We start from the raw sequence: 19,401 nt of genomic DNA on the forward strand, positions 1-19,401 counted from the left end.
TATTGTAATGCAAAGCTATTAAAAACACACACAAACATCAGCAGCAGCTGAGATGATGAAAAAAACACCGCCAACAAATGAAGGTAACCATTCCACAGGCTCTGCCATACATCCAGCTCCTCAGTGGCAAAACCCTGTTTTAAGATTTTAGGAAAGGGTCAGGATTGGGGTGGATGGATGATATCTAAAGGGCGAATATCGTGGCAGCCAATGTTGCCGCCTTGGTCTTGCCAAGATGACATTTTGAAACAGGACCCGGAGTGTATCTCTTTTGCTGGATCTAATAGCATAATGGTAGACATAATTGGGGAGAAGCAGTCCCTCAACCTGGCTGCATGCCTTGGAGGGCTTTATAGATCATTACTAGTACCATGAATTGAACCCAGAAGCATACTGGCAACCAATGCAGCTCCTAGAGCAGAGGTATAATGGGCTGACGAGGAGAACCCATAATTGTCTGCTTATAATGGGAAGGAGGAATATCCTTGAGGAACAGGAGGGAGGGCTGCAACTAAGACATTGGTCAGATGAAAGAAACCTTGAATCCTGGGCAGAAAGGGAAATTGGGAAAGTGTCTTGGGCATGACTCCTTGGTTCTCAAGAAGATAAAGAGAGAGGCGAGTTATATTCAGGCTTGCAAATTTCTGTTACCGTAAACCAGGGCTGTCAAACTCCTGGCCCGCAGGCTGGATGCATCACATGCTGACCGTGCCCACATCCAGTTTAGCGAAGTGGGGAAAATTCCCAATATGTCACGTGACACCGCTGTGACATGAGCTTGACACCCATGCCGTAAACTTAGAATACAAGTCGTGCTCTTAACTTCAGTTTCCTAGCCTGTTCTACCTTGGAAGAGCTGCCAACCCATCACTGCATTCTGTATCGCTTATAGATTTCAGGGTCTCTTCAAGGCAGTCCCATCTAAAGCATGTTTTGCAAAGGTGACTCAGGCGTGAGTGATGATGAGCAGAGCCCACCAGTCCAGGAATGGGCAAAATTGGCACAAACAAGAAGTTGCACAAAGGCCACGGCTGTTCCTGGCCATGGCTGCTACCAGATTCTCGAAGAGAAACCACGAGTCCAGGAGAATTGTGCACAGATTGTTTGGGGTAGCACAACCCCACCTAGAGCAAACTAGAAAGTCCTAATACACATAACACTGTCTTGCTAGAGTTGATGTAAAGCTGTTATTTCCCTTCCAAACCTCACACCCTTGAGATGCAAAGGTTGAATTTCCACATTATCATTTGAGCAGGCAACTGTGCTGTGGGATGACCTCACCAATGGATTCATGCAGATGCTAAACAGGAGTGAAGCCTGGTGGAACAATGCACAGCATGGGAAAAGAGCCTGACCATTCCCTACCACTCCTCACTGAGTATTGAACCCAGAATTGCAGCCAATGGGTAATACTGTAGTTTTTTTTTAATCTACAGGAAAGCTCCCCCCTTTTCCAATTTGACACTCTTCAACATGATCCAAAGCTAGCCCCTTAATAGGCCTATTTTCCTCATATTAGGGGAACTATTTCTAAATATTTGCAACTTGCCTTTCTCAAACTTTTAGAAGGTCAAAGGAAAAAAAATCCAGAAAATCACATGGTGCTGGGATTTTCTTCCCGCCAACCACCAGCCATCCCTTTGGCCTTCAATTACCCAGAGTGCTAGGTTTATTGCCTATCAGGGTAATGGACGTGTAGATCATCTGATTTTAATTTAACTACAAATGGTAAGCTCAAAGTGGAAGACTTTAGTGGTTGGGAAAGGTCACAAAGATTTAAGGTAGGTTACAAGTTCAAACAACATGGGTCATCCCCAACTGGCTTATAGTAATTAAAGTGAAAAAGGAAGCAATGTATTCCCATGCCAACTCCCATTTCATGACACAGTTCCACATCATAATGTGCTTCCTTTAGTAGAATCATGATTCTGGATAAAGTTTCAAGTCATGAGTAAATCAAACACATTACAGCAAAAGTACATTTATTTTATTAATAGCAACTTACGTTTTAATTTCAAACTTCATATGGGGTAATATTAACGTTACAACATATTTCAGACCATGAAGAAAAATTTGCCCACTTCTTAAGGCTTTAGAAAAGTGTTCTGCAGCAGCGGGGAAGGCTAGATGTTATGGACTTCAACTCCCAGAATTCCCAGCAAGAGCCAGGCTGGCTGGGTAATCACAAGGGTTGGTCTGCATGCCTGGGAGATTCCAAGATTTGGAGTCACTGCTTTAGAACAATCCAATGAAGTCACAAGGCAAATTGGCTAGAACTCAGGTAAATCAGCAGTTCTCAATTTTCCCCTCAACCAAGTGCTGGAAATATACGGCGTGGTTATGGATCACTGAAAATGGTTTATTCTACAAATCAAAAGGACAAACATAACTCATATTTTAACAAATGTAATCTTGCCTTTAATGAATACACGTTTTTAATAAGCAAAGGACTATATAATGCCAATATAATTTTTGTCAGTTTTAGCTTTGATCCACGTCACTGTTCATCTTCCTTCTGTATTTGACTTTGAAAACAGCAAAAAATCAAAATGCCATCCCACACAGGTAAAATGCCTGGCTTATAACAGCCTCTGTTACCCTAAATGCCAGTCAAATGTAGGGCAAAGTTCAGAATACAGGCCAGACTTCATCTGTCTCAGAACAGAACAAAATTGCTCCTAGGCTTTAGTTTCAGAATCTTTGGATTATACAACAGCTGTAAAAAACATACCAATGAAATGATCAACAAAGCAAACATGATTGTGAAAAAAGCAGGTGTTCGGATGAGAAGATGAATACAGAGACAGAATGGAAAAAAAGCAATGTTGTCAGATAAAACACAATTCTTAACCTGTATCATTTTAACTCAGGGGTCTTCAAACTTGACAGCTTTAAGAATTGTGGACTTCAACTCCCAGAATTCCTCCTCTTCCTCTGAAATTCTGGGAGTTGAAGTCCACAAGTCTTAAACTTGCCAAGTGTGAAGACCACTGGTTTAATTCTTTTTTTAGCTATGCCCAGATAAAATCCAAAGATGAGTATTATTTCCCCAACCCATTTTGCAAGCCAGCTAACCAGCAGTTTTCAGTGTCCAGATTTTGCACTTGTTTTTGGCCTTCAAAAACTGAAATGCCTCCACTCCTTGTCTTAATCAGATTGCTAGAAAAATAGGTTCAAGGCCAAAGTGGACAGCCATGGCTATTTGTCTATAGTCAGTGGATGGCTGAATGTTTACATGAAAATAAGCCAACTTCTCTTCTGTCAGATTACTTTCTTGCTTTAAGAATTTATTTCCAGCTCAATTACCATCTTAAAAATGAACTGAGTTGAGAACATTCTAATAACAGAGTATTAGTTAGATGATGTTGGATACTGCTTTCTCATATACACTCAATATTTCATGCAAAAAAGTTCTACTGACTTTAATATTCTTGTTGCTCCCTTGTTCTTTATCAAATTTGGTTTTATATTTGCCACTGATTCAGCAGCATTAGGTTAAAACCCATAAGTAGTAATACAGGTGGCTAAAGCCATTTCACAAACTTGTTGCCAATTTACTGTGTAGGGATTAGTCTGAAATTCTAAACAATACAATTCAACCTATTCACAAGGAACCAGATGAAGAACACTTTTCTATTGCTTTCATTAAAACTGTAAAAAAATTTTTTAATGTAACTATCTCAACCCGCTTGCATCTAAATTAGAATTCTGTTGGAAAATCAGGAGACTGCTTTTGCCAATCTTGCAACACACCATATTTGCTATATTGGATTATTTATGGGGGAATTCATACAGAACCCCACCACTCCCATGTTCCAATGAAGGGAGGTTTATTTTTGGAAAAAGACACTGATTAGTTTTGCTACACCCTCTCTAATTTTGTCCTACTTGAATTTTAAAAGTGCTATTTTTTTGTTTTTCTGCTTCAATCACTAGGGGCTTTTTTCCTGCCTGCTCCAAATTACTTTGCCTATAGATTAATTTTTCTAAGAGCAGACCTAACTGAAAAGAAATCCAGGTTTTACTCCCAATCGTATTTTTCTATTCTCAACAGAGCTGAAAGCATGACGATGCAAAAATACCTAGAAATACAGAAAGAGAGGCCACAAATTTGAAAAGTATAAAAGGTGATTTCTAAGAAAGTATATTACAATGTTAACAATGAAGCAACCATTTAGAAACAGTACTGGCTGAACTTAAAGAAGCAATGCTTCAATATAATTCTCTATTTCTCAAGACTTATTTCCTCCATTCCATTATTCTGTGAGCATAATCAACCATCATCTCTCACTCAGTTACAAATCAGAACCACACATTATTGTTCTCAACCCAAAAAGATCTGATTAAATTGCAATATATAATGTCTGCATAAATAAGGGTCTTAAATGGGGTTTTCAGAATTAGTTTCTTGCAAATAAGATTCTCTGTCACAGACCTATCTGATCTTTTGTCATCTGAGCCAATTTGTTAAATCCAGACTTCATTGTAATCAAAATAACCAAGCCCCAAGAAACATTACCAGTTGCTTGTTAGCCAATTCTAGCATGGATATTCTCTTGCTACACTTTAAAAAAATTATCCATGGTACCAGGGAGTTGCTAGTGCATAAAACTATCTTTTCAATCAACCACTAAATATTAATTTTAAAATCAGTGTTGCATTTTGACCTTTCTTTCTGGATTAGATTTTCAGAAATAACTAATCATGATTTACTGATGAACACCTCACTATTTGAAGCTATTCTGGGGAACATCCAGAATGATAGATCAGCCTCTTAAAATTTACATTTAAAAAAGCACCCCCTAGTCATAGTTACTAAGTGAGACCTAGAGAGATTATGGCTTGCTTTAATCAGAAAACTAACATGAAATTGCATTCAACACAAAAAACATGACCCAAAAGGAACTTTGTTAATTCTGGGAAGATTGTGTGAGTGAGTTGAGACTCAGTTATTTTTATCTCAGTAGTTCCCACTGTCAATTTTCCATTTAAAAGAGAGAAATTTAGGAGGACAAAGAAAGCAACAAAGCCCTGGTCAATCACGTCACTCTTATCTCTTGCATGTCAATATTGCTTCTTAGGGACTTTATCATAGGCAAGTATGTTTTTGGATGTTTTTTGGAAGGATTACAAATCCTTCCTTACTCTAGAGCTGTGATGCTTCAAGACAACTCATTGAATACAATTATGTACTGATAGTATTTACAAAGTTGTATTTTAACATACTGCTACATCAAGGGTGATTAATTCAGAAATAGATGGATAGGATAGTAGGAAAAAAAAATGTTTTTCAGTATTTTGGGCTTTGCAAACAATAAGAAAAACTTTACACAGTCTGATCTAAATAACATTTCAGAACCAAGTCTTCTCAAAAGTAATTTCATGGCTATTTGGGTTGTTTTGGTTTTAAAATAGTCATTATTTCTTTTGAGGCATTCAACAGTTTACCCCCCCCCCCCAAAAAAATTATAAGCTCAAATCTGAGGGGGCAGGGAATCAGAATTTGGCACCTGATGAAACACTCAGTAGTGGCTGATATTTGTTATATTATTCTCCTTTCCAAATTTAAGAAAAGTTAAAATTTCTGTGACATATGCAGATCCATCTCCAGAAATACTGGTTGTAATTCCACCACCGCCACTTACAACATCAAGATATGTAAGAATCAAAATAAAATACAGAAGGATCTAGTTCAGAAACAGTAAAAAACATCCCTGTAGTATAAGTGGCTAGTGCTTTTGTGTGAGCCATCCAGAGGTGCAACATCGATAGCAATCATAGATTTATTGCTTTTTGTGATAAAATCAGATTTGAATGCCTAGGTTGCAAGCAATGGAACACATTACAATGATCTTTAGTATCCACAGCAACTCTTGGGTAGTATCTAATAAGATTAAAGCAGATTCCTGAAGGAATCAATTGTAAACATTGCAACTGTGCAGATTTCTCATACTTTGATTTCTAAAATTAAAAGGCAAGATTTTAGCAGTAGCAGAAAACGTAGTTTCACATTCAGTAAATTACAAGAACATCCCTTTCTTAAAAGTAAGAAACATCGGAAGAAAGATAGCAGCACATTTGTTTTTCAAAGAAAATGATGTGTGTTTCTGCCTCACTCTCTCTCCAAAAGCTCAACACAAAACAATTCCTTCCCCCTCCATTCAAAATAAAGTGCAGCACCCATAAAAAGAAGTCTTAAGAAAATTGCCGTTTTCTTCTCTTGGAAAGAAGTGTACTTGGCTTCAGTCTTAAGAGTACTATACTGTATCCATCATTTTAGCTTCTTCTTCCTCTCTGTGTACCACTAAACCCTGCAAACTGCAGCCTTGAAGCGATTCTGCATTCTGCAACAAAGAGCACACATAGATCAGAAATCAATTTCTGAAAAGCATTTAATTTAAATCTTTGCTTTGTGTTGCTGCAGCTTTTCATTTCTTACACCATGGGTGGGACACATGGACACTTCACTCAAAATTCACTGTCATTACATCTCAAATTATATTGGACTAAAGGTAGATAAGCTAATTTCCACAAGGAATGAACCCCCCACCCCAGATTATCCTATCCAAATTCCTGCCTGTGATTTCCTTCCAAAAGCCAGCAAGGCAATGAACAAAAATAACCATTAAGGCTTCTGAATGGTTCTACACATGTCTTCAATATTAGATAGCCCTTCACAAAAACAAACTGGAAAAGGAGAAATATGCAAAAATCTCAGAAAGAGAGGGCTATCACTGCCTCATTCTCCTGCTCCCTTTAATTCTTAATCAGGGAAAATATATTCAAAAGTTGGGCTGCGTCTCAAAAAGTGCTTCCTTAACTTTGTGAATCAAGTATGAATTTCCTTCATGTATTACTGCTAAGCAAGTAACTGCTCTTTTAAAAAAATCAACCAATTATTTTAGCACAGGAACTGATTATGTAACAGGAACTGATATGACACCCCAGGAAACTCTATCTGGAAATGCAGAGTCCAAGCAGAGATTACAATGGTCTGCACTAGACATAAGTTATGTGAGGAATTCCTCAACCAGCTGTTCTGGAAATAGTCCTGTTCAATATTTTAATCACACGCACACATTACTGAAGATGGCAGCTGGAGAGCTGTAGCTTAATTGAATCATCCAATGAACTAAACTAACTGGGAAAAAATGCCCAGTTCGCTGTAATGGTTAGAATGGTTGGCTTCTTGCTATAATAGGCAACTTTGTAGTAGCCAGAAGTCATATTTAAAAAATAGTGGAAAATACTGCAACAGGGAGACCAGAGGTAGGAGAAATAGTGGACTAAAAGGCAGGAAGTGTTTGTAATAAATTAATGTAAACATTAGCTATTGTTCTTTTCATTCAACCTACTTGGTGAAATGATATATATTGATAACTTAACATTCAAACAAGCCTTAGCTTTCCAGCATGAGCTCTGAGAAGGAATATAGGAAAATAATAGAAAGAAGATGAGAAGTAGAGGAATTTTTTCTTGACACTCCAATAATAAACACAATTAAACAAAAGCTACCTGAGGTGCAAGTCCACCTATACAATTCAGATCATTGTGAAATAAAGGATTCTGAATAGGCATAGCTTGACAATTCTGGGATTGTGAACAAGTCCTCACTCTTGATTTGAATGCTTCCAGTTCATTTTTAAAAGCTTCCAAATAGCCTTCATCTCCTGTCTGTCAAACAAACACAACAACAATTAAATAACCCTAAAATTTAATTTTCAACATTTTTGTGCTAAAAAAGAAGACATTGCAGCCAAGCACACTAGAGTCTAATCATAGAACCTATCCTGTTCAGATAAGTATAGATTTTCAGATTTTTTACTTTTCTTTTTGTTCTATGTAGTTTGTTTGTTATACTTTGGCTAATCATAATGGAGGATTAATCAGTGACAGAGGTTCAAATCCTGATGAAAGTTATTTGAACAATGTAGTTTGTAATAAGTATTCTTCTTCCCCTCCACATCATTTATCCCACAGTGCCCATAATTTTCATCAACATAGCAGTACTGGAGGATGTAAGAATGGGATAAATTGTCACATGAAGAAAAACACCATCTACACATCTATACCATGACTCCTTTCTTTCTCAATCTTAGGATATACCATTAGACTTGCAAACTATGTAAAATCTTTACCATACCAAATGTTAGATATAGAAATATTTTAAAATACTGAGCTGTGCTCATCTGTAATAGATAGAATTAGCCTTTCTCACTATTTCTCTTTTAACTTTTCTCTTTAATGTGTAATTGTATATTGCAACAAAACAGTATGGATTTATTATGTGGATTTCTGTGATGTTTCATTTGCTATTTTAGCAAGACCTAGCTTGGAATTAGTGCTCTATTATCTGGGAAGAGTTTGAAATGTTGGGCCCAAGGAAGGAGATAGAATCCTTATAACAAAGAGCTTGCCCAACTGCCCTTTAGAGCCACATCCCCTTAGCTCAAATAAAGCTGCCAGGAAGATGTTGTGCGGATAGGTTTTAGCGGGGAGAATTTTTGAAGGGGGTTCTTCCTTACACACAACCATTTATCTGAAGTGCAACTATTTGTCTGAAATGGTATTAGAGCTTCCTGCTTCAGCAGAGGGTTGGACTAGTGGAAGACCTCCAAAGTCCCTTCCAAACCTGTTATTCCTCTGTCTGCAAAATGCAGTGGCATGACACACATTACACCTGAGCTCCACAAGTTGCATATACTGCCACATGGATCCAATCCAAGGTGCTGGTTTTGACTCTTTAAGCCCTTCATGGCTTAAGGCTGGGTTGAGGGGCCACCTCCACCTCGCCTGCCTTGTCAGGTCTGGCAGAAAAGGTATACTGTGAGTTCCGCTCTGCAAAACAATTTCATCTAGTGGGATCCAGGGGCCAGGTCTTTTCTGCCACAGCACCTTCCGTGTAGAGCATTATCCCTCTCCCCCACATGTGAGATTGGCCCCATCCTTGGTGTCTCACTGGAAGTCCCTCAAAAAAATCACTATGGTAAGCAGTCTTGGGGATCTCAAGGAGATGGTCATCTATTGAGAAGGACACATTGTTTTTCACATCTCCTTGTCTTTAATAGCTTGTTATTAATAATGTTGCTTTACAGCTTTTTAAATATATTTGTTTTAATATTTTGATTTTACGATTGATTTTTAGAGTCACCTTTTAGAGTCATTTTTCTGGGAAGCTATATAAATATAAAATAAAAGTATTTTCATAACCTCCTATGTGCAAAGCTATCAGCCAATAACTATTTTATTTATCAGTTTCCTATGTTATGCTCAGCTCAAAAAGAGGCTAAACTAAAAGTGTATACTTAGAATGGCAGAATATACTTACAGCAGGGGCGTCAAACTCGCAGCTCACAGGCCGGATGCGTCACGTGGTGGCCCCACCCCTGCCTAGTTTGGCAAAGTGAAAAAAGTCCTGATATGTCACGTGACGCTGTCGTTATGATGTGAGGTTGAGACCCCTGCCCTAGAGCTATCAAAAATCTTCTGGCATTTTTACTCATATGCACTGAATTAAAAATGAGATAATCTACAATTATAAAATTACTAATTTAAATAAGGGTTAGTAATTACATTTTAAACTTCCTGAAGTCTCAGAAGACATGTTACAGAGATATATTCAGCCATTTTAAAGTTATGTCTCCAATATTCTTAGTGGGGAATACATCCAATCTGACCATCTTCAAATAGTAAAAGCGCTGCTCACAAAGCAAATCCCCCGCCTTATAATCTTTTCAGCAGGATGAATGGACATATGCTTTTGTCACTGTATAATTCGTATTATCTGAAAATAGCATTCATATTTTCATACATAATTTAGGAAATAATCCTACATATAATTAATCTGTTAAACACAAAGCAATATAAACAATTGGGCCCATATAAAGATGAAGAATCTTCAGAATAGATTTGGATTCTGCTTGAGGAAGTAAAAAGAGATAATGAGAATTTAAAGTCCATTTACATATATAAATTTACCATCGTTCTTATTAATTTGCATTACAATGCCCTTTAAAACAGCTTACTCTCAACAGGTATTCGTTAAAGATTGTTACAACACAACTAAGATCAAGCAACACAACAAAACCCTATGAAACAATGTCCATGATTTGATGAGCACAGTTTTTAATGGAAGAAGCTGGACAAAAATGTAAGGTCCAACAGAAGAGGCATGATTTGGATTTCCTCTATAAAGAAATGATATCTGATGGAACCTAGGAAGTGCTGCCCTTGGCTGTCTTTTATGCTTATTTATATGACTGTATTTTCAATTGATTTTTATTAGCCACCCAGAATTATGATTAAAATGGGTGGGCAGTGACTGAAATAATGACAACAAAAACAGTAATAACAATAATCCCACCAAACTATTCTCTTGGCAAGGCACTTTAGCATCTGGCTTTGCTTCAAAGTGGGTTCCTAAAAACTTTTTAAAATGGTCCCGCTCCCCCCTCCCTTCCTGTTGAACAGAAAGCACCCCTCCTCACCGTAGCTCTTTGGAAAAATAGGCGAAAACATCCTCGGGGATCCACATTACAGCTCTTAGCCATTTCTATAATGAACTGCATTACTACAGCTTGATGAGCCACTTGCTCCATTAGAGCTCCTTTCTATAAAAAATAATTCAAACAATCTGTAAGAAACAATCAGTGCACAGACAGTCCTCAAACTTATGTCTACATTGGTACAGGAACATCCGTGATTCAGTGAACGGTCAATCAGCGGGCCATGCATGATTTTATTAGCTTTTTTTTTTACTTGTTAAAAAAAAGGTCAAATCGATGTGGTCATTAAGTGAAGCCTTTGAGCTTCCCCTATTGACTTTGCTTGTCAGAAGATCACAAATGGTGATGATATGAATTTGGAACAATGCAACCATGGTAAACACATGCACCTAAATTCTGATCATGTGACCGCTGGGATGCTGAAATGGTTATGTAAGGACCATTCGTCATATTTTTCAGCAGCTTTATAAATTCAGCCACTAAGTAAATGTGTAAGTTTAGGACTATCTGTACCACATTTGCAAGCCAATAAAGCAAAAATTCAAGAAACCCATATAAAGTGGACCAAACTAAGCTATGCACTAGAAAGCTTCCTTTGATAACCAAAATATATTAATTAACTGCCGAGAAGGTGTGATGAGAAATATAGGATTCCTATAATTATAGAATTGTAAGAATTCAATAATTCTTAGTTTTACAAATAATACTTGAAGATGTCAATGCAATATTAGCTCACAGTATGTTTATAAAAAGACCTGCTATAATTACACAGACCCATATGTAAAATGTAATACTATAGGCAAATCTTTATTTACACACGAGTTGCTTTACAGAAGTAGTTCAAACAGTCTGATTCTGAAAACACATTAGACAATAGAATTATTATGACTGCAGTCATTTGTTTGCAGTCCAGAATTAAAAAATGTTTAAGGCTGATGCTTAATAAAAAGGGCCATTCAAAGCTTTTGGATGATTGTTGTAATAATGGCCAATCATTAATGTGAACCAAACACTACCTTTCAAAATGTACAAATCTATGGTTAAACATCACTTTAGCAATGTTACATACAGTAAATGATTTTAAGATTTTGGTTTAAAAACTAATTGTATTATCTATCTATAAACTAATTATTTATATAGAGATTATGAACAGCTATGATGCATTATATCTATTACTAAATAAATTACTTCAGAATTTGGCTTTTATATAATTATTGATTTTATGAAGATTCAATCAGCAAGAAATCATCTTAAACATATGAGCCTTTGCAGAATATCTAATTCTCAGTGCTAAAATGAAATACAACTTTGCACTACATTAGGAAGTTAAAATATTTAAGTCCAGAAGAAAATATGACACTGAAATTAGTAAATTTCCCAATATGCAATATAGGGTAAATAGAAAATAGCTTTGTTCCAATTACATCATTGAAACACTTAAATTATACCTGTTCTGCTTCTAGATGAAAACACCATAAAAGAAGATATTTTGCTGTTTCTTCACAGACAAGATATGGGTGATCAGAGAGAAATCTCTGACTATCAAACCATCTGCTCAACATTCCTGGAAAACAATGAGATGCAACAAGTAGTTTTCCTAAAACTGAAAAAACATTTTTTGGTAATAACTGACTCCCATTTACGCTAGACAGGAATAAATCAGGTGTTTTGCTACTAAAACCCACCCCATAGTAATGAGAGATTAATACTTTACGTTCAGTTACTCAGAAACAGTGCATCTCAAGGAGCCTACTAGGTACAGTATTTTAGGCAAAACTTGTTAAACTAGAAATACATTTTTACTGTACATGTAGGTCATGAAATGATTCATAAGGAAAAAACTTACCAAAATGTCTAATTTTCTCCTCATGCTTCTGCATAAATGATTTAGATGCATCATCCTCAGTTTCTTTCCGTTTCTTTTGATTAATAAAACTCTGGCAAACAAAATATATGATATACTAAAATGTTACATCTGACAGCTATTTATTCATTGCTTAATTATCATTGTGACTTGTCCTCAAGGTTATTTTGGACTATGTAAATCCATTTCATTTATACTAATTAAAATACACTTAGGCTCTCTAAAGTCAGTAGATGTTACTTATTTAGATTAGGGAAACTACTCCAATTATGATTATACAGCAGTCTAAATCTGAATTGAATCTTTCATTCAATCAAGGTTCATATTTTTTTCTACTAACCTCTTTGGTTCCACCTCATAATTTCCAGGATCTTAAACTATGATATGTAGTGTTTAATGTAAAACACTAGCTGATGTAGTATGTACTGAAAAATAATTTCTTTATGGTCTTTTTAAAAAGCTTTTTAATCTCTAAGACAGTGGCATTTTTAAATTGTACTTAATGCCCCATTTTATCTTTCCAGCTAAACCAACTGTGCAATACTACTGATAATAGTATCAATGCAGGAAGTGGAGAAAAATGGAATTTTGGTTTCAAAGCATTCATATATCTTGCTGATTTGGAAGCAAGCTTTTCCCATGCCTCTTAGAATGTTTTCGTCACTCTTAATTTTTTTTTTGCAGTGTTGGGGAGAAGATCCAGTAGATCTTCTGGCTAGGAAGACATTCTAGTTGATTGCAATAAAGCAATATTAAAAATTCCTACTGTGGAAGCAAGCCTAAATTTAAATTCTTTCAAATTGCTAATGCCAACAGAAATAAATCATGTTAACCACTGTAATTTATACATTCCTCTCACATATCTTGGTGTTTTGCTTCAGACCTCAATTAGCATAGTAGTGCTCTACAAAATTACTTACAGGATTCCAAAGAAACAAAGTTTAGCAATCCAATTCTATGAAGAATTTAGGCATATCTGAAGTTGTTACTTCAGAAACTCACAAAGAGAACCTGAATGCAGAAATTTTTATACAATCTGGATCATTCTATACCTTGTTAAATACATCTTTGCTAACAAAATCCGTATTCCATAAATTATGTCTCTCTTTCTGCTTTAAGACTTCTTCCTTCCGCCGCCATTCTTCTTCTCTCCATCTCAATTCATCTATTTCTGTCTGTGCTTTGGCATGTTCTTGGTCCAAGGATTCTGAATTGTGTAATGCTAAATTTCCAAGTTTTTGCTGGGCTTCTGCTAAATTCCATTTGCATTCCACAGAACTCTTTACAAATTCTTTTTGCTGTTGGCAAGCCAATTCGATTCCATCATTATAAGTCTGCAAATTAATGTCTCCATTATTATTTGGAAATAAGACAGGGAAAATTACATGAAACTTGGGGATAAATGAAGAAATGGGGATTCTTAAGAAATCGCATATGAAACAGTTACATGGTACGAATGAGACTCAATAAAATATATGGGTGCGCTTCATTTGATCCTGCCTGTAGCCATTCTGTAAGTGTGTGTGTGTGTGTGTGTGTGTGAGAGAGAGAGAGAGAGAGAGGAGTATACACTACACACTATGATCAGATTTTATTACTTCAGTAGTAAATCTGAATGTCTCACTAAATGTATTTAATTACTATGCACATAAACTAATAATGGTACCATGTTACATTTTCTTTATCACATAATTAAGAATCACTCAGAAGCCTTGTACTAGTTAATATAATAAATATTTTAAACTTGCAGAATGATAGTTAGAGAAGGATGAAATTTACTTGGTTTCCTTAAATCATTTTGACAAATTGAACTTATTCCACACAGGGTTATCTTTCTTCACAGATAGGAATTATAACAATGTTCATTAAAAATATATCAAGGAGTTCATACTCTATCTCATTTTAAAACATATACTTGCACTGTTTCTAAGTACAAGACAGCTAAAAACATAAAAATTAGTTCCTAGCCATGAGTGAAATAAGCTTAAATTGTCCTTAGGCTGTGTTAATAATAGTATTTTTCCCCTTAGCCCAAACACATCTGTACAATCTATAGAATTTGTTGGGAGTTGTTATCATTACCTTGAAGGGAAATCAGATTATTTTAAAGACTTGTAACAGAGACAATAGAGGACAGAGATTGCCAATGGAGACACCATATTTCACAACATATAATTTTCTGCCAATTCAAGAGAGACAGACTAACACTTAAATGCAACAGTAGGAAAGACCCTTGAATCACAATTGTGGGCTTTTCTATTTACAACGAAGTTCAATAGGACTACCTTCTAACTGTGAAAATTAGATGATAGCTTTTAGAAGCAAATTTTCAGTTATTTCACAGATCCAGCACAAACACATACAGGTAGTCCTTGACTTATAACAGTTCATTTAGTGAGCATTCAAAGTTATAATGGCACTGAAAAAGTGACTTATGACTGTTTTTCACAGTTACCATACAACCACTGCAGCATTCCCATGGTCACATGATCAAAATTCAGGTACTTATGAACTAGCTCATACTTATGATTGTTGCAGTGTCCTGGGATCATGTGATCAGCTTTTGTGACCTTTTGACAAGCAAGGTCAATGGCGAAGCCAGATTCACTTAACCCTGTTACTAACTTGGCTACAGTGATACACTTAACTGTGGCAAGAAAGCTTATAAAATGGGGCAAAATTCAGTTAACAAATGTCTCACTTAGCAACAATTTTGGGCTCAATTGTGGATCAGCTGAGGACTACTTGTATAGTTTGGATGATACTTACTAAATGTAGCCCTCAGAGCCTACATGAGTTGAGTATGCAAACAGGAATAGAATTCAATGACATGGTTCTTTTCAGGGGCATTTATTTCAATAGATTATAGGAAAATTAATACTGATATTTATATAATAGCCATGCAGAACATATAGGGAGTTTTCTGTAAGACATGGATGCCCCACAAGATTGAGTTAATCTCAATCCCTCAAAAATAAAGCTTTTTTTTTCATTAAGTCTGTTAATGGTAAGTCAATACTGAAATACCCGAGATTACAAGGGAGGGCGATAGGAAAAGAAGGAGGGGAGGGAAGGAGGAGAGGAGGGAAGGAAGAAGTGGAGAAGAGAGGGAGGAGAGAAGGAAGAGAAGGAAGGAGGGAAGGAGGAAGGAAAGAAAAGAGAGGAGGAGGAAGGAAGGAAGGAAGGAAAGGAGGGAGAGGAGGAAGGAGAAAGGAAGGAAGGCGGGAGGATTGAAGGAAAGACGGTTGGGGAAGTAGCCAGAGCAGAATGAGGCAGGCAGGGGGAAGATTCACGTTCCACCCGCGGACAAGTCTTTTAAAGGGCCGTGCAAGAAGCGGCGTCGCGACGCACCAAGTGAAGCGTACCTGTGCATTGGGGTGCGAAAAGTCTTCAACCCGACCCGAAGGTGCCTCACGAGAACGCGGAGGCCAAAGCGCCATTCTCTCGCCGAAGCCCACCCAAAGGCGAGCCGCTCCCCCTCCTCCTCTTGGCTTGCGCCCGCTACCCGAAACCGTTGCGGACCCCGCCGGAAGCAAGAATGCAAGTCACTTCCGGCAACAACGAAGCGTCCCCTATTTATGATTTCACCGCGCTGCCTCCCTCCTCTGACTGACTCTATCGCGTGACGACCTCGGCATTGATGGGCAGGGAGGGCGTTGCTAGGAGACCGGAGGAGTGCGCTACCACGGGGGCGCGCTTCAGTAATTTGTGAATGGTGCCTCGGCTGCTGCGTGCGCGGCTCCGGCGGACCGGCTGGCAGTCATTTGTTGCCGCAAAACAAGTTTTATCTCGCTTAAAAATATAACAACTATACCAGGGATCCCGCACACCTGTGTTTGTATCGAAGATCCACGGAGTTGTTTTTTTTTAAAGTCACTACACGGGATTTCTGGTTTTGTTGTTGCAAAACAAAAAAACACAACAAACATGTATGGCGCATCATCTGTTCTCTAGATGGGCTGAGCTCCCACCAACCCCAACTAGCAGCCGAGCCGACAAATTTAAAGGCTCCCTCTCGGGGAGCCTTGATGATGCTCCATTTTCCCTTTTGTTTTTGCAAGAAATACATCCGTTCCCGAGGGAGAAGGGAAAAGAGAGGAGAGGGCAAGGAAGGAGAGAAAAGAAAAGGGAAATTCTTGGCTCGTTTTAAGACCCCTGGAGTCTGGATTGCACCAAATTCGGAAGCGACGGGCCATTTAATTCAAGCAACTTTCACAATTCAGTCAATATATCCACTCCCGAAGGAGAGAGAGAGAGAAAAGAGAGAGAAAGAAAGGCAAGTAAGGAAATAAAGAAAAAAGACAAGGACAATTCTTAGTTCGTTTTAAGACATTTGGAATCTGGATTGCAGCAAATTGGGAAGCGGCGGGCCATTTCATTCAAGCAACTTGCACAATTCTGTCAATATATCCACTCGAGAGAGAGAGAAAAGAGAGAGGAAGAAAGGCAAGCAAGGAGGGAAAAGGGAAGTTCTCAGTACATTTTAAGACTTTTGGAATCTGCATTGCAGCAAACTGGGAAGCGAAGGGCCATTTCATTCAAGCAACTTTCCCAACTTGGGCCTGCATGTAACAACAGGCTGCGTTGAAATCCCCGAATTGTTCCACCTTGGAAGCCTGCACCACCACTCCGTGCAAAGGAGCTCGATCGGGGCTGGCGATCCCCTTTCCCGAAGGAAGGCTGAACGAGGAGAAACTTTCAGCGCGCCAAAAGATCAGCGCGAAGCGCGAATCTTGCCCAACAGAAGTCGCATCCCCAACGCGACCGGGGATCGTCCCGTCTCCCCCCCCCCACCAACACCTTCCACGCCTGAAGTTGCGAGGCGACCCGGCCGCTCCCGCCTGAAGCCTCCCCGAGGCCCCTCCCTCCCCTCCTCCTCGGCTGGACAACTGGAACGTTGGCGTCTCCAGGGTGACGCGACGCTTTCCCCTGCCACGAGACAGGTGTCGTGGCCGAGCGACCCCCCCCCCCACCTTTTTCGCGCCGAGACCTCGGGCGGAGAGAGAGAGAGAGCTGGTTGGGGATGCCGCTGAAAGTAGTGGTGGAGCTGCAGATCCATGCGGTGAGAGGGGCTCGGAGCCAGCAAGGGGGAATCTTGCAAAGGTTGCTGGAGCGGGAAATGTTTGCAGCGCCCCCGCCACCAATCCCAAAGTGGGAAATGTGCCTTTTCTACTTTCAGTGGTTTATGGAAGATGTGCGTGGGGGGCGGGGGGAAGTGGGCAGAAGGCTCGTGTCTTTAGTGGTCATGCTATTCTGCAAAACGGTAGTGAAGTTGCAAAGGTGAACAGTCGCAGCTCAAACCTGAAGAGAATAATTTTGAGAAATTACGATCCAGCTCTGCTGTCCGTTTGCACCCCATCCAAGGCACTTTTGCAGTCATTATTATTGATTCAAATATTTTTCTCTAATCCAAAAATGCATTGAAAGAAAGCAAAAGTCAGTTTTTGCTTTCTGTGTTATATGCACTGCTAAAGTGAACTGCTCCTGACCTAGGTTAATAGTGTTAAAATTTTAATCCTAAACTCAAATCTACATTCTGTCAACATTGCCTCATTTATAAATGTCACTTGATAAATTAACTGAAGACCATCACTATTTATAAAATTGCCTCCTGATGCTAACTGCCATGCAAGAAAACTTATTTCTAACTTTTAACTTCAACCTTTGGTCATCAGATTATTTTTCCAAAGGATTGTTGCAGCACTCAAGTTAATTATAAGTTTAAAGGAACTCTATGCATTAAAACTCTCTATAACACGAATCCTGAGGCTTACTATTACTATTTTCTGCAATCTTTAACCCTAACTTCATCTAACCTCAATCTATACATAAAAATATATTCATTCCAAAGTGAAGGGAAATAATAATTCTTAGGGAGATTAACATGTTAATCATGTTTTAACTTCATGTTAAAATTAACATGAGGCATAAGAAGTCATTCTAAAGCTCAATGCAAATTTTGAGCTAGGCCTCAACCAATCCTATTGTAACTTCATCCTAGAGCCTATTCAAATATTCACATTAATGGTTATTCCAGCAGGCAATTCCCAATAGACTAACATAGACTAACAGAGTTGGAAAGGAACCCAAAGCTGGCTGAGAAGTCTGGGAGTTGAAATCCACAAGTCTTAAAAGTTGCCAAGGTTGGACACCCCCTGGTCTATACCGTTTCAGACAAAAGGCTGTTCAATTTCTTCTTGAAATCTTCCGGTGATGGGGCACCCACAACTTCTGAAGGCAAGCTGGTTGATTGTTCTCACAGATAGAAAATTTAGGTTGCTTCTTTCCTTGATTAGTTTCCATCCATTGTTTGTCTTGCCTTCAGGTGCTTTTGTAAATAGCTTGTCTCCCTTATCTTTGTGGCAGCCCTTCAAATACTGGAACACTGCTATCATATCTCCTCTAGTCCTTCTTTGCACTGGACTAGACATACTCAATTTCTGCAATCATTCTTAATATGTTTTAGCTTCCAACTACCTAATCATCTTTGTAGCTCTTCTCTGCACTCTTTCTAGTTCTCAACATCTTTTTTATATTGTGGTAACCAAAACGATGCAGTATTCCAAGTGTGGCCATATTAAGGCTTTGTAAAGCAGTGCTAATATTTCACATTATGTTGATTCTGTCCCTCTATTAATACAGCCTAAGATTGCATTTGCTTTTTTTTGCTGCTGCCATACACACTGTTGACTCATATTTAAGTGATTGTCCACTTGGACTCTAAGATCTCTCTAAAAGTTACTGGCATTGAGCCAAGTTTGACCTGGTCTGTACCAGTACAGTTGGTTTTTCTTGCCTAAGTGTAGAATCTACTTCTACGTTGAATTTCATTTACTAATATTAATACTAATAGTATTAATCAACAATCAATATTAATAATCACTACTTCCCATAAGAATGCATTCCAATCCCAGCCCTCATACTAAAGTTTAATTCATTTTTAAGGAATCTTAACCCAAACCAGGATGCAGTGCAATTTTATGGATTGTGTTTCAGATTTTTGTTAAGGTGAGAACTGAATAATAGGGCAGT

At 38.2% G+C, this 19,401-nt stretch overlaps 2 protein-coding genes across 4 annotated transcripts in view; one reads left to right on the top strand and one right to left on the bottom strand.

The window, feature by feature from the left end:
- Positions 1-1,965: 1,965 nt before the first annotated feature.
- On the bottom strand, positions 1,966-16,464 carry CDC37L1 (cell division cycle 37 like 1, HSP90 cochaperone). Its single transcript, XM_026703736.2, has 7 exons — positions 15,735-16,464; positions 13,422-13,703; positions 12,352-12,442; positions 11,954-12,069; positions 10,488-10,610; positions 7,516-7,674; positions 1,966-6,344 (listed from the first exon to the last, which is right to left on the bottom strand). The coding sequence occupies exons 1-7, from the start codon at positions 15,807-15,809 to the stop codon at positions 6,258-6,260; spliced, it is 933 nt and encodes a 310-aa protein (XP_026559521.1). The 5' UTR covers positions 15,810-16,464; the 3' UTR covers positions 1,966-6,257.
- Positions 16,465-17,154: 690 nt separating this feature from the next.
- SPATA6L (spermatogenesis associated 6 like) overlaps positions 17,155-19,401 on the top strand; it is a 43,236-nt gene continuing 40,989 nt past the window's right edge. The window contains exon 1 of one of the 3 annotated variants that reach the window (XM_026703964.2): positions 17,155-17,431. In XM_026703964.2, the coding sequence (XP_026559749.1) occupies positions 17,393-17,431 (39 nt within the window). In that variant the 5' untranslated portion in view covers positions 17,155-17,392. The remainder of the gene's footprint in view (positions 17,432-19,401) is intronic. The other 2 variants (XM_087926680.1, XM_087926681.1) reach the window with 2 other exon arrangements.

The sequence above is a fragment of the Pseudonaja textilis genome, chromosome 2, assembly GCF_049901715.1.
Source record: "Pseudonaja textilis isolate UNSWEBS1 chromosome 2, rPseTex1.2, whole genome shotgun sequence".
Lineage (NCBI taxonomy): Eukaryota > Metazoa > Chordata > Lepidosauria > Squamata > Elapidae > Pseudonaja > Pseudonaja textilis.

Coding starts and splice junctions, on each gene's coding strand:
- CDC37L1 (XM_026703736.2), bottom strand. CDS start 15,809: ATGGCGCTTTGGCCTCCGCGTTCTCGTGAGGCACCTTCGGGTCGGGTT. Junction 12,070..12,351: donor GGAGAAAATTAGACATTTTG/GTAAGTTTTTTC, acceptor ATTGTTTTCCAG/GAATGTTGAGCAGATGGTTT. Junction 6,345..7,515: donor TAGGTGGACTTGCACCTCAG/GTAGCTTTTGTT, acceptor TCTTTGTTGCAG/AATGCAGAATCGCTTCAAGG.